The 17619-nt window shown below is 34.1% G+C and overlaps 2 protein-coding genes across 3 annotated transcripts; one reads left to right on the top strand and one right to left on the bottom strand.

The window, feature by feature from the left end:
- The first annotated feature begins 1195 nt into the window (after window positions 1-1195).
- LOC105123532 (uncharacterized) lies at window positions 1196-8607 on the top strand. 2 transcript variants are annotated; one of them, XM_011023160.1, is made up of 11 exons: window positions 1196-1527; window positions 1619-1839; window positions 1937-2030; window positions 3485-3555; window positions 3636-3724; window positions 3827-4070; window positions 4689-4801; window positions 4998-5088; window positions 5348-5476; window positions 6198-6751; window positions 7629-8607. In XM_011023160.1, the coding sequence occupies exons 2-11, from the start codon at window positions 1672-1674 to the stop codon at window positions 8083-8085; spliced, it is 2010 nt and encodes a 669-aa protein (XP_011021462.1). In that variant the 5' UTR covers window positions 1196-1527; window positions 1619-1671; the 3' UTR covers window positions 8086-8607. The 2 variants fall into 2 exon arrangements, with proteins under 2 accessions (XP_011021462.1, XP_011021461.1); XM_011023159.1 differs by having other exon boundaries at window positions 1196-1839.
- A 587-nt stretch (window positions 8608-9194) lies between these two features.
- Window positions 9195-16205, bottom strand: LOC105123533 (syntaxin-132-like). The gene is made up of 13 exons (XM_011023161.1): window positions 15879-16205; window positions 15082-15180; window positions 14873-14929; window positions 13998-14046; window positions 12740-12828; window positions 12596-12669; window positions 11556-11598; window positions 11396-11456; window positions 11257-11282; window positions 11101-11178; window positions 10503-10583; window positions 9753-9818; window positions 9195-9526 (listed from the first exon to the last, which is right to left on the bottom strand). The coding sequence occupies exons 1-13, from the start codon at window positions 15894-15896 to the stop codon at window positions 9353-9355; spliced, it is 915 nt and encodes a 304-aa protein (XP_011021463.1). The 5' UTR covers window positions 15897-16205; the 3' UTR covers window positions 9195-9352.
- Window positions 16206-17619: the final 1414 nt, after the last annotated feature.

Raw genomic sequence — 17619 nt, 5'->3', positions numbered from 1 at the left:
TATGCCTAAAGGCTCTAAGGAGAGAGTGGAGGAGGTAACACTAAGAAGGGATTATCTTCCTTTTAGATTCCATTTTTTTTTTAGTTAAAAAGGATCATCAATCTTATTGTGTGTTGACTAGTAAGGTTTGAGTTTCTAAAATCCAAACTCGATGGGTTTGAGGTAGGGTATGAATAGTAATTTAGGTACAAGTTTAAGTATCAACAACACAAAACTTTATTCATAAATACCTAATAACATCTCTAACCACCAAGGAAAGAGGTTTTAAGCCTCTAGAGGAAGCTGTAAGCGCTACTTGAACGCGATGACTTTCTTTAAACACTGATGCATCGGTTGTATATGCTAACCAGTTTATCCCTTACCTGTTCACCTTAGCTTGCTATATTTTTTTATTTTTAATTTTGCCTGTTCACCTTAGCTTGCTATATTTTTTTTTTATTTTTAATTTTAGTCCATTAACACCAAATTGTTTGACATCAACATAATTTTTTTTTATTTTTCTAAGTTGGGCATCAATTGAGCACATAATTTTTTTTCTCAACATTGCAAAAACCCTATATCTAGGCAATCAAAATAAATATACAAAGTCAAATATTAAATAAAGGCAATGTGAAAGGATGAAATTAAAAAAAAAGTTGAGTAATTAGAAAAAAACCCTCTATCTCTAACAACACAAATTAATCCCAATGTTAGCAAAACAAAATGGACTGAACATTTATTTAAACTTCAAATTCGGTCTTTCAAGCTCTTTTTTTTAGAAAAAAATCAATAAAATTAAATTTTATCATGCCAAACCAAGCATTAAACAAGTGACAAAACATTTCCTTACATTGCAAGATCCTCACATACAGGTATAAAAATAAATCACTAAGACTAATATCAAAGTAACATAATATAAAAGAATCACATAAAAAAATAAGATTAAAGGATTAAAATGAAATGAAAAAACTCATAAACTAAAAAATTTAAATCCTATTTGATTTTTAGGTTATTAAGTGTTTTTTAAAAAGAATATTTTTTTTATTTTAAATTAAATTTTTTTGATATGTTGATATTAAAAGTAAATTTTTAAAAATAAAAAAATATTATTTTAATATATTTTGAATATAAAATTATTTTAATAATTAATTTTTTAATAAAAAAATTATTATTATTATTTATTTGGTGACGGAGACAAGGAGAGAAAGGAAGGAAGGAAGTGGTCCTTTCCGAATCCAAATCCACATTCTTCTCCCTGACTGTCTCTTTCACAGCTCTTCTCTTTCTTCTCTTCTGCCACCCATCCCAAACAACAACTCTTTGTCTGTTTCCCTTCTGCCAACACAAACTTTCTTTTCTATTTTCTCTTTCATTTTGATTTCATTTAGCTCCGCCATATTCAATCCCTCATTACTTCATTCCCTTCCTGTACCAGAAAACCACACACTCTCACTCTCTCACTACATAAAGACAACAACTTTCCTTTCAAATCCTCTCATTTTCAACCAAACGAAACTCAATTCAATTCATGTTTAACCCCATTTGTCCAGACCCTCGGGGAGCTTGCGAATTATTCATTAGCACTTAAATTCAATCCCTTTTCTTTGTTTGGATTTGATTTCTTCGGAATTGGTGTTGTAGGGGCTTGAGGAATTGTGGGATTCGGATTTTGCAGGAATTGGGCATGAATGAATGAAGATGGCGTTCAAATCCAAGATAAAATGGATTGCACTGTTTGTCTTGATGCTATCAATGGTGTCTCTAGTGATTCACCTCTCCATCACAAAGCTTTCGGGGCCTTATTCACTGCAATCTACTTTAATGCCTGCCATTGGATTTAACCTCACTCCTATCTTTGGCGTACAGATTTCATTTTGCGTTCTGCATTGTTTTTTTTTTTTTAGCATTTGTTGTGTTCTTTATTTGTTTTTTCATCTGGGTTTTCGTGGTTTTGCAGGGTGATAGAGCTGTTAGAAATAAGAGGTCGTGGGGGCATGTGAAGTCTTTGAAGTCACTGCAGCCTTATGCCAACCCGAGAAGCAGTTATCCTGGTAATGGGTTTTGCTGAGCTTTTCTATTTGTCTATTTACTTTTCTGTTTCTTTTATATCCATTGAGGTTAAATTTCTTGAACTGGTTTTTATTGGAGGCGAGTGTCTTTTGGTTATTAATTAGCTGCTGTGGAATTTGGAAATGTGAAATGGATTTGTTCAGTTAAGTTTCGTAGGAGTGCATTTAAATAAACTGTGGATCAGTAAGTTGTTGAAGCTTTCTTTGAAAGTTTATGTAAATTTATAGCTTGGTTGAGGTAATTTCAAGTTGGATATGGCACCCCATTTAACATGCTTCTAAGGGACTTGGTTGAGGTAATTTCAAGTTGGATATGCCACCCCATTTAACATGCTTCTAAGGTAATTGACACATCCTTTAGGGAATTTAGTTATCATTCCATTTGGTTGTGTTTCTACTTGTCGTTTCCAATTGGATGATCTTGTATTTTGCTGAAAGTGGTTGAGTTGTAGATGTTCTTTCTTTTCTCCTTTTTTCCCCTTTATTTTTCTTTCTTTCTTATTTATATTTTGGTAGGGGGTTGGGGATCCTTACTTGGTTAGTCTGACCAATTGAATGGTGCAAAAAGCATGTTTTGTGCAACTCCATTATTATTATAACAATCAGTGCATGGTTGATGTGTGTAAATTAAGTACCATAGTTTTTTTTTTGGAAAAGAACTCAACTTATCTAGTTTGATATTGATAATCCTTAAATGGGTTATACAATGTGCACCATTATGTTTATTTGCATAGTTTTGCAATGGAATCTATGTAAAAGGCTGTGAAAAATGAAGATGGCTTATTTGTTTTAGAGTAGATCGTGGAAAATGGGTTATACAATCTGCACCATTATGTTTATTTGCATACTTTTACAGCGGAATCTATGTGAAAGCCTATGAAAATGAAGGTGGCTTATTTGTTTTAGAGTAGATTGTGGAACATTTTAGTGACATTTTTTATATTTTGGATGAAGGGAAACCCCAATCTGTTTTGTGACTTAGGTTAAATTCCTGGTGCATTAAAGTTGCTCCATTCACTTGTACTGGGAAAAGTTTGGACTTGCTTTCATGGGCATATAGATAACTCTCAAGGAAGAGTTTGCTCCTAATAAGTTTTGAATCATGACCTACCCTTATATTGACACCTCTTGCCAATCAGCCAACCCTTTGTTGTTATTTGTGGAATTATGTAACCGTTACTTCTTTGCAAGACTCTATATATAAGCAATATGGTGAAATGGCAGAAAAGAGCATTCTAATTATTTTGATTTCTAATAAATTTTGTTCACCAAAGCTGCTAGCTTTCTTCCCATTTACTTTCATTTCATCAACGAGATACCTATTTACTTGGTGCGCTTTCTGTCTTGCTCATTATATTATGATCTTTATAGGCTACATTTGAGAATTTCTATCCATATTGATTTTTATTTTGCGTACATTTTTTCTTGGGTTACAGTTCCAAATGAAAAGAACAATGGTTACATTTATGCAAAAATTTTTGGTGGATTTGAGAAGATAAGATCCTCGGTATGATTCATTTGATGTTATAACCTTGTTTTAATTTTGATTTATAATAAGAGTTCATAACATTTCTGTTAATTTTCTAGATCTGTGATCTTGTCACCATATCCAGGCTTCTAAATGCTACTCTTGTCATTCCAGAGATTCAAGAAACTCTTCAATCAAAAGGCATTAGGTAATTTACTTTAGCTTGTTTAATGGTTTGCCATTTAACTCCTTGCACTTGAGAAGCTTACAGGTTTTGTTTTTTTCTTGCTAATTTCTGAATTTGGAACAGTTACAAATTCAAGAGTTTTTCATATCTCTATGATGAAGAGCAGTTCGTAGCATCACTTAAAAATGATGTAATCGTTGTGAACAGCCTGCCCGAGAATTTGAAGGCAGGCAGGAGAAGGAATGAGATCCATACTTATAAGCCCAAAAGTTCTGCTTCTCCAAATTTCTACGTTAAGGAAATTTTGCCTGAGTTAAAGAAATCCAAGGTTATTGGACTAGTTCTTCATGATGGAGGATGCTTGCAGGTAGGTGAATATATTTCAATGTAGATCATAAAATGATTTATATTGTTCTCTCATCTTGAATAGCACCACCTTTCTATTCATAATTGTTAACATAATTGATTTTGATCTCTCATGTCATTTTTTCTTCTAGGATATGACCTTTGCTTGGATGACAACTGTTAGTTATTTTCTTGTGTTTTCTTGTGCTCATTTCAATAAAAGGACGTGCGCATTTCAATAATAGGACATGCTCATTTCAATTTTCTTTATTTATTTGCGAAGAATTAATGATTAATAAGCAATTGTATGGAACCATGAAAAAACCCTAATCAGATGCCTAATGCAGCATCTTTTCTGAAGTGGAATTCTGAACTTGTAATTTTGGGATGTCAACTGCAATTTTAACTAAACAAATTCAATAGAAATTTGTGGCTCAAAGTGATAATCTTGCCAGTCAAAGAAACATGTTGAGCATCGTTTTAACTTGATAGCTACTTTGGTTCCCCTAGTATTTTCAATTCACAAAATTTGGTATGCACAATTGTGCAATGGACTACTCAATTTGGGGCATGGAATTTGGGTGTTCATTTATTTTTTATTCTTGATAATGCTTTAATCTGTTGGTAACTTTCTTTGCAGTCAATTCTTCCTCAAAGCATGTCCGAGTTTCAGAGGCTTAGATGTCGAGTTGCATTTCATGCTCTAAAATTTCGCCCAAAAATTCAGGTGCTTGGTCAGTTGATGGTTCAGAGGTATAGCTGATTAGTTTCTTACCTTGCCTTTCCAATAAAATTATAATGCCAATTACCAGATTTCAGGATGTGCACAATCTTCATTAGTTTAGCACTCCGTAAGAATATGACCAACATTGCAATAATAAATTGCATGCAACTTCACAATCTATGAAGCATTTGTTTGCAGTTCTTGGCTCTAAAACTTTTTCCACAGGTTACGGGCATCTGGTCAACCTTTCCTTGCATTTCATCCTGGCTTAGTGAGAAATACCTTGGCATATCATGGGTGTGCGGAATTATATCAGGCTAGTTGTTCAAGCCTTTTCTCATCTATATCATTTCCGTGATCAAAGTTGCATCGATATGTTTAAGTTTGGTTTCTTTTAATTTTAGTACTTGTTTTGCTGTTCAACTGGTCATAAAATTCAGTAGTTGGAATTTCAATATTTGGACGTCTTCTTTGTGATTTTCTACCTCAAACATAAATGAAGATAGATTATATAAATACCTCGTTAAATTCTCTATTTTTCCTAGCTCCTCCTTCTAACTTGGCACTTCCTCTAGGATGTTCACACTGAGCTTATACAGTACCAAAGGGCACAGATGATTAAGCAAGGGATTCTTAATGATGAGCTAAGTGTAGACTCACACGCTCAAAGATCCAATGGGTCATGCCCCCTCATGCCAGAAGAGGTACACACAGAGTTAAGGTTTAACTTTCAAGTCCAAACTGCACAATGGATGCTTCCTTTATCTACACTGGAGTTTTGTTTCTTGCACATTGCTTGAATTATGTTTGCCAAATCATTTGCAGATTTCATATTAATTCTAGTCCTTAAACTTCTTTTAGAAGGGATTTTTCATTTTTAGATAGAAGAAAGTATCAATAGAAAAGGGAAGAAATTTCCAACAGCACTTTAGAGAACAACACATCCTCCATTTAGAGAATGAGAAAAAAACAACAAAATTTCAATATAAAAGATAGTCTAATCTCACTAAATTAGCTTTGAAACTCATACACCATAGTGGTCCCATGCATTGCATTGCAAAGAAGCTGGAAGCACGATCCTATTCCACAACAATTGTCTTGAGGTTGACTTATCCTAAAAATGTCGACTATTTCTCTCCATCCAAGCTTACCAAATAAGAACCACCACAAGCTCTTATGTTCCTTCCTCCTCCTTCCGAAACCCACCATGAACAATCTATCCTACATATCTTCCACCACCATTGGGCAGCCCAATGTTGACTGTCTCCTAGCATGGTAGCATATAACACATATCTTAGGAGGAAAGCTTCTTACAATAGCTTTCCTAGCTAGCAGCAAATTATTCGTTTTCATGTTATAAAATGTTACTATCCCAGGAATGACACAACTTTGCGGGGCCCTTTTACTTCTTTGAAACATTTTCAGATTGGTCTTCTCCTTAAAGAGATGGGTTATTCTACTGAAACAATGATATACGTGGCTGGGTCTGAAACTTTTGGTGGTCAACGCATTTTGATACCTCTGCGAGCAAACTTCTCTAACACTGTGGATCGCACTCAGGTGTGCACTAAGCAAGAATTATCTGATGTGGTTGGTCCTGAAACACCTCTTCCATTGAATCCTTTCCAGCCCCCACCTACCATAAGTGAGGAACAATTAAAAGAAGAGTGGAATAGGGCAGGTCCCCGGCCTCGTCCCCTTCCTCCACCTCCAGACAGACCCATCTATCAACATGAAAAAGAAGGTTGGTATGGTTGGATTACTGAGTCTGACACAGAACCAGAACCTTCATCTGTAGATCTGAGGAATCAAGCACACAGGTTAATCTGGGATGCTCTTGATTATATTGTCTCAGTGGAAGCAGATGCATTTTTTCCTGGTTTCCATAATGATGGTAGTGGATGGCCAGACTTCTCAAGCTTGGTCATGGGACACCGGCTATACGAGAGTGCTTCTTCTAAAACATATCGGCCAGATAGGTATGATGGGCAAAAACCTCTTATCATGAACTTCAAATTAATTACAGCATAAAGGTACTGAATCATTCCATGGAAATTGATTGAAGCACAATATGTTTCAACGCAAAAAATGGAAGCATAGTGTGGATGAATGTCCTCAACTACATGATACTTGAGATTCACAATTTTCTGCAGTTTTAAAATGCCAGTGGGGCAAAATAAATTCAATGACTTGTGATTACATTGATTCATTTTTTCAGTATCTATGCATCTGATAGTAGGGATTCTCTACTTCCACAATTTATGTTCATTTGATTTTTGATGTTCTGCAAGGAGCAGCTGACCTCAATTAAAACACTGCTTAGTGCTATGAAGCATTTAAAACTTGCCATGCAGACAGATAGAGGGAAGGATTTGCCAGGAACGTAACAGATGTACTACATTTCTGAGAAAGATTATCAAACTGAATTTGCATTTTCATATGATAATATATATTACATATTTGGGTTGAGTAATGATTTTTTCCCTGCTGCTCTTCCAGAGAGTAATCAGCTTTCAGTTGGCAGCACTTCCCAAATAATAATCATGTTACGTTGAGATAGCCAGGAGAAGTATTGTAGCATGCCAGGAAAAAAAGTGTCTAGCAGTCTTCTATGATCTTCTTTACACTGGTTTCTGCACTGTGGTGTTGCTGTTTTTAAGCAAACAAATCATCTTAAATCCATCTCAGTTTTCATGTAATAAAATTTGTTGTACTGATTTTATCTGCTTCTTTTTTATTTTGCACACCTTGTACTTTAGTTCTGGTTTTTGTCCGTCCTGATATATCTTCCTGATGTTCACCAGTATATTATAAATTGAACAAATCATTCTGATGCTTTGTTGGTTCTTCAAACAGGAGGGTTCTTGCAGAACTTTTCAACATTATCCATGACAACTTGTACCACCATAACAATCGTACTTGGAAACGTGTAGTGAGGGAACATCTCAACAAAAGCTTGAGTGAAGATGGACTTATCAGGCAATCCCTTCTGTCAAAACCAACCACATTCCTGTCTCACCCGCTTCCTGAATGCTCTTGTAGAATTCCTTCTGCTGAGGTTGCAAAACAGGTAAAAGGTAATGATGGCCGTTTCCTATATGGAGGAGAGGATGAGTGCCCAAGATGGATGCAGCTTAGTCAGGAAGATACTCGCTCAGAGTCAGCAGTAGTGGAAGAGGGTAGTGATGATAATAGCGTGTCAGAACATGAAAATGATCGTGTTGAACAGCAAGAATCTGATGACAGTAGAGGTAGAAGTAGTCTTACTCAAATACCCATGGATCAGGATGACGAATGGGATCCTAATGACTAGAAGTGGATGTGCTGATGATATGACTTCTGTTTTTATAACTGAAGATGGTACTCAACTTTTCAGCAATATCTTCTGGGATGTAGAGTTTTGGGGATTGGGCGATGAGTCCATGGTCTTTTTTCACAGTTCCAACTTGGTGTTTTGAAGGAAATATTCAGATTTATTCTTTCCAAGTAGATTCAAGAAACCCTTACAGAAAAGAAAAACAATTGTATACCTTCTTCATACAACACTGTTTTAGCGTGATAGTAGTAGTGAGCACGACTGATACCTTCAAGATAAGCTTAGTGCAGCTTGTTGCAGAAACAGAAATGCCCTGTCTTCTAAGAAACATGAAAGATGTTTCTGCACGGAGGAGTTTTGATTTGGGAATGTTGGTATTGGACAGTTTGCAGTTAGTTCCACTTGAAGATCTTTTTGGTACATGAAACATTAATTTCTGTCCTCGAACTGAATTTCCTGTCGGAGTGTAAAGTTGTTTCGAACAGAAATCAATGACAAGAATTTTAGTTCTTCTTTTTGTCATTGTTCTAACAATTCCATCGCCCATTAGATGTTAACAAATAACATATGCCGATGTTAGTGTCATCATCGTTCAAGTTCAATGGCCCGCTTGCTCAAATAATTTTGTAGACAAACACGAAGAATCTTGGCAAATGCAGGTGGGTCAAGCAAAGTCAGTTGCAGAATATTAGAGGTGGCAGGTTTTACTCAATGTAAATGTAGCCTGTACCCCTTGACCATACGTGGTGAGGGTAGGAACTAGGAACCACCTTGAATCAGTCATGAGATGATTGGCACATTCAACCTCTGCAGTTTCAGAGATAGTTCAGTAGAAAAGAATCAGGAATGGCCAGGACGCAGGGCCAATATGCAGCGGTTGCGAGGCACAGAAGCAGTTTAACCAGCCGTTGCAATTACGCTTCAACACATGATCCAGCTGTTCACCAGCGTTCCTTTGACCTCGTATCCTTTCTGAAGGATTGCTCCAACATCATCACTCCATGGGGGGTCGCTTTGCAGGAACAGAAAATAAAAATAACTTCAAAAACCAATTCTGGCATCAGCCAAAAAGAACACTAATCTCCATTTCTTTTATAATAATAATAATAATAGTGGCACGCTCAAACAAATTTATCATACAAAATGGACAGACATGTTGAGTTTCAAACACGGACTTCAAATATAAATTGACAAATTGCCGGAGGGTTACAAAGGTCAATCTCACAAACTCATTACATTTGTACATTATACAAGACCACAGGGGCTAAGCGCCCTTCTTGTTATTCCATGGCTTAAGCACGGTCACAACGATGATGACAACAATGATAAGAAGGATTATAATGGCAATGCACATCCATTTCCTGGAGTTCCTTTGTAACTTCTTTGCCTTTTGGAGAGCAACATTCCCTGACTGCACATGATCTACTGCATTTGAGACCTGAAATTGCAGCGGGCTGTTAAATCACAGGGTTCAGGCATTATAAGAACCATCACCCTACAGCTAAATATAACTATTAATTTCAAGCACTGACTCATTCCTTTCTCATCCAAGGCAAAAGCATGAAACAGGAATGAACTAGTCACCTGTGATTTATTTTCTGGGAAGTAATAAATCTCTTTTTTGTCACCATAATTAAAATTATTTTATCAAGAAAAGAAGATACCTGTGATTCTATGTTGTCAAGCATGTCCCCTTGTGCATCCACCAAGACAGCCATATCCAGAAAAATCTGCATGACAAGTGAATAAAGAAAAAAAAATCCTTGATGTTCACTCTCTCAACATTAAAAGAAAAAAAAAATCCTTTTATCTTGCTGGGTGCACATGCACAGATGCCATTGCCGCTAAAAATGGACTCGCTTCTTGTTCTATAACCTCAACTCCACATTTTTTACTGAACATTCCAATGACAGGAGTTCTAAAAGAAGTTTAAAAAAAAGAGAACTCATCAGTGATCAGATACTCATCTTATCTAAATCTGACAAAAGGTGGTCAAATGCTAATCACAGGGCCCTAAATTAAACAAATAACCATAATTTCAGATATAAAAGAAATTAATTTTCCATAGAAAGCTCCTGCATCAACATCTCATCACAACTAAACAAGGATCACACAAAAAACTACTTGTCTAAGCTCAAGCTTGCCACAATGCCAGAAGGCCCTCAACATTAATCACCAAGCCCAAGGTGAAAGTTACCTCAAATAAATCAGTGTTAAAAGTAGAACAGCAAAGTTAAGTCAGGATCATTTTCCAGTTTGAGACAATTAAAGCTAAAGTGACATCAAAATTTTTAAAAGTCAGCTGTGGTTGCATATCTGCTTTAATCAAAAGAATATGTATAATTGTAAGAAGCTACAGAAATAGCAGTTTAATGGCGAAGGGGAAAAAAATTATAATTTTTGTATTGGCACACCTGTTGCAAGTCCAGAAGTTTCCTCTCCAGATCTCTGACTGCATCATGGCGCTCTTGAATTTCTGCCAAAGTATCTGTTATCTGCATACAAAAAAATACAAAAATGAAATCAGGAATGACCCTTTATGATGATTCACTATTTAGGCAAATGATGAGCCAAGTGGAAAAGTATTAACTATGACTATCCAAAAAGCTTTCAATGATTTTCAAGGGAAAAAAATCAAGAAAATTTGGAGAAGGAAAGAATAAAAACACAAAGAAGTATTGATGATGGGAAGAATGAGCAAATCATATACATGGCCTCCTAAGAAACAATATTGTCCAAAAAACTGCAACAAAAACATTCAACATCAAACATTTTTTGTTCCTCTTTCAAAATCTTCCCTAGGGGACATGCCAGCAGTTGAGACTTGGGATATCAATTTGAAGGTCTCAGGCTTAAAGTCTAGGGGGGGTTGGTGGAAATTTAGGAATTGGAGAAAGAGTAAAGACTACCTCTTGTTGTGTAGTTCAAAACCAGTTGGGCTGGCCTCTCATAGAAAAAATTCAAAAAAAAGAAAAAGGGAAGAGCAAGAGGAGGAACAAAAGATCAACAGACCTGGCCTCGCCCTTGTTCCTGAATTGCTTTCTGAAAAATTTGTTCACTGTCTCCAGTCTCAATCAATGCGTCAATCGTCTGTACATTTCGGAATAACAAAACTTAGATTATAGAACTACGAATTTGTTTGCAGTTTTTAAGTACAATAAGTTTCACCTCTTCATCTGCTCTTGTTCCCGTCACTGAAAATTGAGTAGATCAAGAAATATAAAAGATTAGTATAGTATCATGGAAAATATGCCATCAGGTTACTGGCATACGACCACCTAACTAGAGACAAGAGAATGGTCTGAACCTGTAAAAACACGCCTCTCAACAACCTCCCGGTACTCTTGATGGATGTTTTCCCTAAGAGTCTATAAAAATTCAGAGATGTCATAAGATCACTGTCACAGAATAGGCAAACAAGTGCAAGATCCTCATTCAGATATGCTTGTTTACAATTCTTTACCTACCTGAAATTCAGCCATCTTGTCTTTCAATTTCTTTTTCAAGGCTCTGCCATAAAATCATAACACCAAATCAGATAGGGCAAAAACCTGGATAATTCTTCCAAAAGAACTACAACTCCTACAGGGCTTTAATAAAAATTTGAAAAGAAAAGGGAAGACTAAATGCATAACTTAACTAACTTTAAATTGACTGCAACTCTAGCATGCCATAGGGAATAACTCGTTTTCCCTTTGATTAGTCTTTCTAATTTGTTTACAAAAGTTAAAAAACATAGAGATAACCACTCCCCTAAGGGTAATTTTCGCCTGGCTCTTATCTAAATTGTTTGATTTTCACCAGCTCTACAATGGATCTTTTGAAAATGATGATGGTGCAACTATATGGATGTCAAGTATATGCTATATTGAATGAAGAGAATGTCTTTGGAGGTAATACTTAACTTGCATATTAGCTTAGATGTGATATTTTCCTTAAATAAAGTGTAAAAAATTAGTTTGGGGGCACCCAAAACAGAGAGACCTTTAGTTTAAGGGTTCTATGTATAGACATAATTTCTGGGACATTTACATGTTTTTAAGAAAAAAAAATAACTGCAGACTACAATTTGAAAAAACAAACCCACAATCTTAGCACTTATTTATACAAGAGTAAAATGCATACAGGACATTCTCCCACAAGAAGGTCTAAAGGGGCAGCTAACAAAAACAGGCACACAAAAATCACCAACTTAAAGACATGTCTGTGATCTCTGTCCTATAACACTAAACTGCAAAAACAGAACTAAATATTGTCATTCTAAATTAAAACTCCTTTCAGCAAACTGCAGATTTAGACCCGTGAACTTCATCATATCATGACTTCAAAATAATTTATTGTCATGAATCCGCATGCATTATTATTGTAAATCAGCATGTGTTCTTTACCCCATCAAAAAGATTCATTGTCTACCAAAAACACCAGATCAAACACCCATAACTAATACAACTTTACTTATGATTGGAAAGAGAGAAGGTTTTCCAAACAGAGTTGAAATGCTAATTACATAGTGGTTGAGGTTCTTGATCGGTCTACACCTGTTCCTTTACCACATCCCGGCTTCTGCCTATTAGATAAATTCTGGACAACATAAAGCAGATATGGTTAAAATGCTGTAAATCGATTGGAAAAAAAGAAGCAGTTGGCCTACCTCTTTGTCAAGTTCCTCGAGTTTTGACTTTATTGAACGAGCAATTTTTCCAACTTCATCAACATCTTTCTCCATTCGCTGTTTGATTCCTGCAGACAAAAACCAAACCAATCATCAACTCAGAGGTTCATAAATCATAAGAATCTAGAAAAATGCCAAGTTCAACGAGTAAAGAAAATGAAATTGAATCAGAGAGGGGTTGGAAAGGAGAAAGAAATCAGAAGTGAGAGAAGCAAACATAGATTCACAAAATAAGTTGCGTTTAACAATTTCTTTTTGCAGCCATAAGTCATTAAATGATTGTGTAAGGCTGATTGAAGCACACAAATTGAAGTTACCCGGTTCACCTGATCCATCATCTGGCCCAACCCCGCACACAAATTGAAGCTACCTGGTTCACCAAATCCATCATCTGGCCCACCCCAATCCAGACTTGTAATTTCATTTTTCAATAAAATACATGAATTTTTTTATCTCATAATTCATTAAGGATATTTATGGTTTTATGAATGGATTTGAGCAGTGTTTGTCATTGTGATAGTAGTTGTTTTTCAAGGTTTTTTCACTTGGAAATACATCAATAATATTTTTTTTATTTTTGAAAATTTATTTTTGATATTAGCACATCAAAACAATCCAAAAACACCAAAAAAAAAATCATTTGAAGAAGAAAAAAAATCAATTTTTTTGAAAAACACAGCCATGGTGCAAAGACAAACAGGACTTTAAAGTTGACTCTATTTTATGGTTTTATGATTTATTGATGGAGATGTGCCTTATTTTTTAATCTTAAATCTTATTTTTCCAAATTGATTTTAAAAAAAAATCAGTTAGGTACCTGGTGGCTAGCAGCCGGGGGTAGAAAGTCCTCCACCCGCTGCAGAGGCAGGTGATAGATTTAAATATTCCAGGCCAGCAGCAGATGGAGCAAAATCCAACTCCAATCTGACCATTGCCATCCCCATTCACCTAATCTGATACTGCTAATTGATTTTCCCAATCATGCACATTGCTCAATTTTTCTAACCATTTGGAATAAAAATTGAGAACATAGAATCAGCCTAAAAGCTGGAAAAATCTTCTTGTGTATTTTTGCTTTACCCAACTTCATTCATTCTTTTTATCCAATATGATTGTTATTTGAATTTACAAACATAGAAACAAAGAGAAACATGTTTATATTTTATTACATACATGCATATACAAATATGTATTAAATTAAAACGTTGAAAAATATCAACTGAAATATTCTGATCACCTTTCATGGCAGGAGCCTTGGTCACAGCCTTTGACTCCTCATGTGCATCCTGCATACAAGATTTGCAAGAAATGGAAACCAAAAACACTGCTTAGCTGATTTTTCCACCATCAAAGACATTAATTGCACCAAGCAACACTTTCTTATCGTCTATGCAACTATTAAACATATGTTTGGTGTTGCTTAGCAAAGAATTAAGAAAGGTGTTGTCAGAAAACCACCAAGTCTATGCATATAAACAACAATACTGGAAAAAGGGAGGCCTTATAACATAGTTCAACAGCAATAAATTTTCCAACCATGCAAATCTGAGTTTCTGAAATGCTTCTATTATCACCTAGTTTAAGCCATACATTCTAAATATAATGAAGGGAACTCCTCCATAAACCCCCAATCTACCCTCCAAGAAACAAAATGAAAAAAGACTTCGGTGAACCACATGCCGTGGAACCATATATGGAATACTGATCCAAATATAATGACCACAAGCATACCAAACCAGAGGATGCCAAAACAAAGATATTGGCCTTATTAAAATCGAAAGTATTATATTCCTGAAGAATTTAACAATTCCTTGATCACAAAATTTTGAAAAAAATAAATTTGGATCTAGACTAGGTGGGATTACTGATAAAGGCATGACATCACAAATTTACCTGTTGACTTAAAATTGGCACATATCCTAGAGGAAAAGTTTTTCTTCAAGGAGATTGGGCAAAAACAGAATAAACCTCGAGTTTATGTGGTCTCTTTGAAATAAGTATTTTTCAATCTTTTCTCAACCTAAATGGCTTATTAAACAGTTATGAGGCTGTCAATCTTTTTTCTTTGTTTCTTTGCAAGTTAATTATGAACTTGCTGAATGGGGCTCATACCTGGAGCTTTTTGAGCAACTTGTCTAGCTTCTCATTCTGTTTCTCAATCTCTTGAACCTGGGAAACAGAAGATGAGGATATGGAGTCAACTAGTAGAAACGAGATGGAAACAACAAAATATAGGATTTGAATAGCAACAATAGTATCAAAAGAAAAATAACAAGGCATGTAAGGAACAACTGAAACAAAACAAAAAGAAAACGAGAAACCTTTTTAAAGAAACTCTCCAAGCCCAAGTCTGCAGAATTCATTCCCATCTCAATATCCCCGCCTCTGGAACCCTGACCCCGAGGGATCTCAAAGGAATCCTGCAATTTTCAATCAAGTCATTACAATTAGCATGTAACTCATCTCAACCCAGCCATAAATAATTCTAACAATTAAATTTTACATGCACAAAAACATTACAGTCAAATGGTGGTTTGCTACAATTACTGACAAGGAACGACTAATTTCTTGTGTTCAAAGCAATTCAATTTGGCTTCCCATGTTAGTAACACATCCATTAGCATCCCAAAGCCTAGAGCTTTAAGAATCAAAACCGCAAATTTGAGCAGTAGAAGGAAGTATCTCCTTTGACAATATAAGTCATTACATAACTAGATTCGAAGAGTAAACTTCGATAATATGTCAGCTAAACTAAGCGAATCGGTCGTGTCATGCTCCATTTACTGACTTTTTAATTTTTCATCTTCTGGGGGCCCAAAAATAATAGATCCCGTGATTTAAAATTTTGAATCTCCTTCATCTTCCTCCTCTTTCTCACCATCCAAACATCAAAAAAGAAAAAAAGATCCCAACTTTTTAAACAACAAAAGGAACCCATAATTGAATCCTCAGTTTCCCAAACAGATCCAACGAAATGAATGCAGATAAAAACAATAAAAACAAATTATAATAGCTGTCACCATCAGAACAAGTTAGATCAAGACAAAGACAAGACAAACAAAAACAACATTAACATCGATACAAACCAAAAATAAGAAGATAGAGAACATATGTTTACCGACAAAAGGTCATTCATTGTTGAAGAAACAGCAGCTGAAAAAAAAGAAGCCTCCTTTTCTTATTGTTATTTTTTTCTTAAAAAACAAACAACAATTGCTTGTTAACTAAGACCGGGATTTTGTTTTAACTTTCAACAGATAAAACAAAAGGGGAAACCCCAGGTCTTAATTAAGGGATGGAGGAGGAGGAGGAGGAGGAGGAGGAGTTTTTCTTTCCTTTCCTTTTTAGAGAGAAGGAAAATAGATTTGCTGTTCCCGTGTTGAAATTATTGTCAGAGACAGAGAGAAATAGTTGTCAGTTTTTTTTTTTTTTTAATTTTCTCTACATATCATGGGAGAAGGTATTCTATACGCTCAAGTACAGGAATTGAACGTATTTGTACCGTTGCTTTATGGGTCCGTATAAAATACATATAATAATCCATGAAGTGATTTTATTTTACAACTTTTAGGTATTATATTCATTAAATATATGGTTGTGGTAATTTTTTAGAGTATTTTTTATTTATAAATATATTAAAATAATATTGTTTTATTTTTTTAAAATATTTTTCAAATCAGCACAATAAAATAATCTAAAAATATCAAAATAATATTAATTTAAATAAAAAAAATAAAAAAATTTAATTTTTTTAAAAAATTTTAAAATACAAAAACAAACAAAATATAGTATTACAATAAGGTGTTGAATTTTTTTAAAAGTTAATATATGAATCTTAAATTTTTTTTTTAATTAAATGAGATTTTAGATGAATGTTAATTAAAGATGTTATGGAAGTTTAGAGATAACTTGATCTGTGTCTATATATATATATATATATAAAAAAAAGTTAAAATTTAACTAATATTAATGAATTTTTTCTTTAATATATCCAAAATTTTAAAATGTATATTTGATGAAGAAGTTATTAGATTAACAATCCTTTTTATTTTTACTTTGTGAAATATATTTTTTGAAATCTTCTTTCTCATCAAAAAAAGAAAATCTATATAACCTAAAAATTAAATAATATATCCAAAACATATAATTTTGTATATAACTTCTCAGAAAATAAAATCTAAGTGAAGAATTTATTATTTAAATAGTTAATGGGCTTCAAAATAATATTTTAAGTAAAACGTAATTAATATTAAGATCCAACTTCACAATTCAATTTATATTACTTACTAATGTTTGCGTCAAGAAATACTCCAATATATTGGCAATACCCATCACTCGGTCTTCCTTTAACTTAAATTGAATCAAATGTACTCATAAAAAATCAAATAAAGTTGATACAATGTAAAATCAAAACATTATAAGAATATAAAGGAAATCATACATGTTTTTGCGGTAAAAAAGCTCTTTTGAAATTATTATTTTTTTCAAGTTAATTTTATTTTTTATCTTTTTAAATCACTTTAATGTATTGATTTCAAAATAAATTTTTTTGATATAATTTCAAAAAAAAATATTTTATAAAGTAATTCTTACCATAATATGTAAAATATCATTTTATTCATATGACTCCATGTAAGCACATGGAAATATTGAGGTGTGGATATTTTTTGAAACAAATTTTCCAATTTTTTGGCTTATGGATTAGAGTGCCAACCAAGGTGTTCTCGTACATTCTCTTTTTGTAAATGATAGCTTCAGTGATGAATAAAAAAGATATAAAAAATTATTTATGATAAATTTTTAATCATGTTATTTAGGATGAGATATTTCATCAAAACTTAAGATATTTGATCAAACTC

This window comes from Populus euphratica, unplaced genomic scaffold, assembly GCF_000495115.2.
Source record: "Populus euphratica unplaced genomic scaffold, PopEup_1.0 scaffold9.1, whole genome shotgun sequence".
NCBI lineage: Eukaryota > Viridiplantae > Streptophyta > Magnoliopsida > Malpighiales > Salicaceae > Populus > Populus euphratica.
The sequence above is the reverse complement of the archived record's forward strand: the minus strand, read 5'-3'. Positions and strand labels throughout refer to the sequence as shown.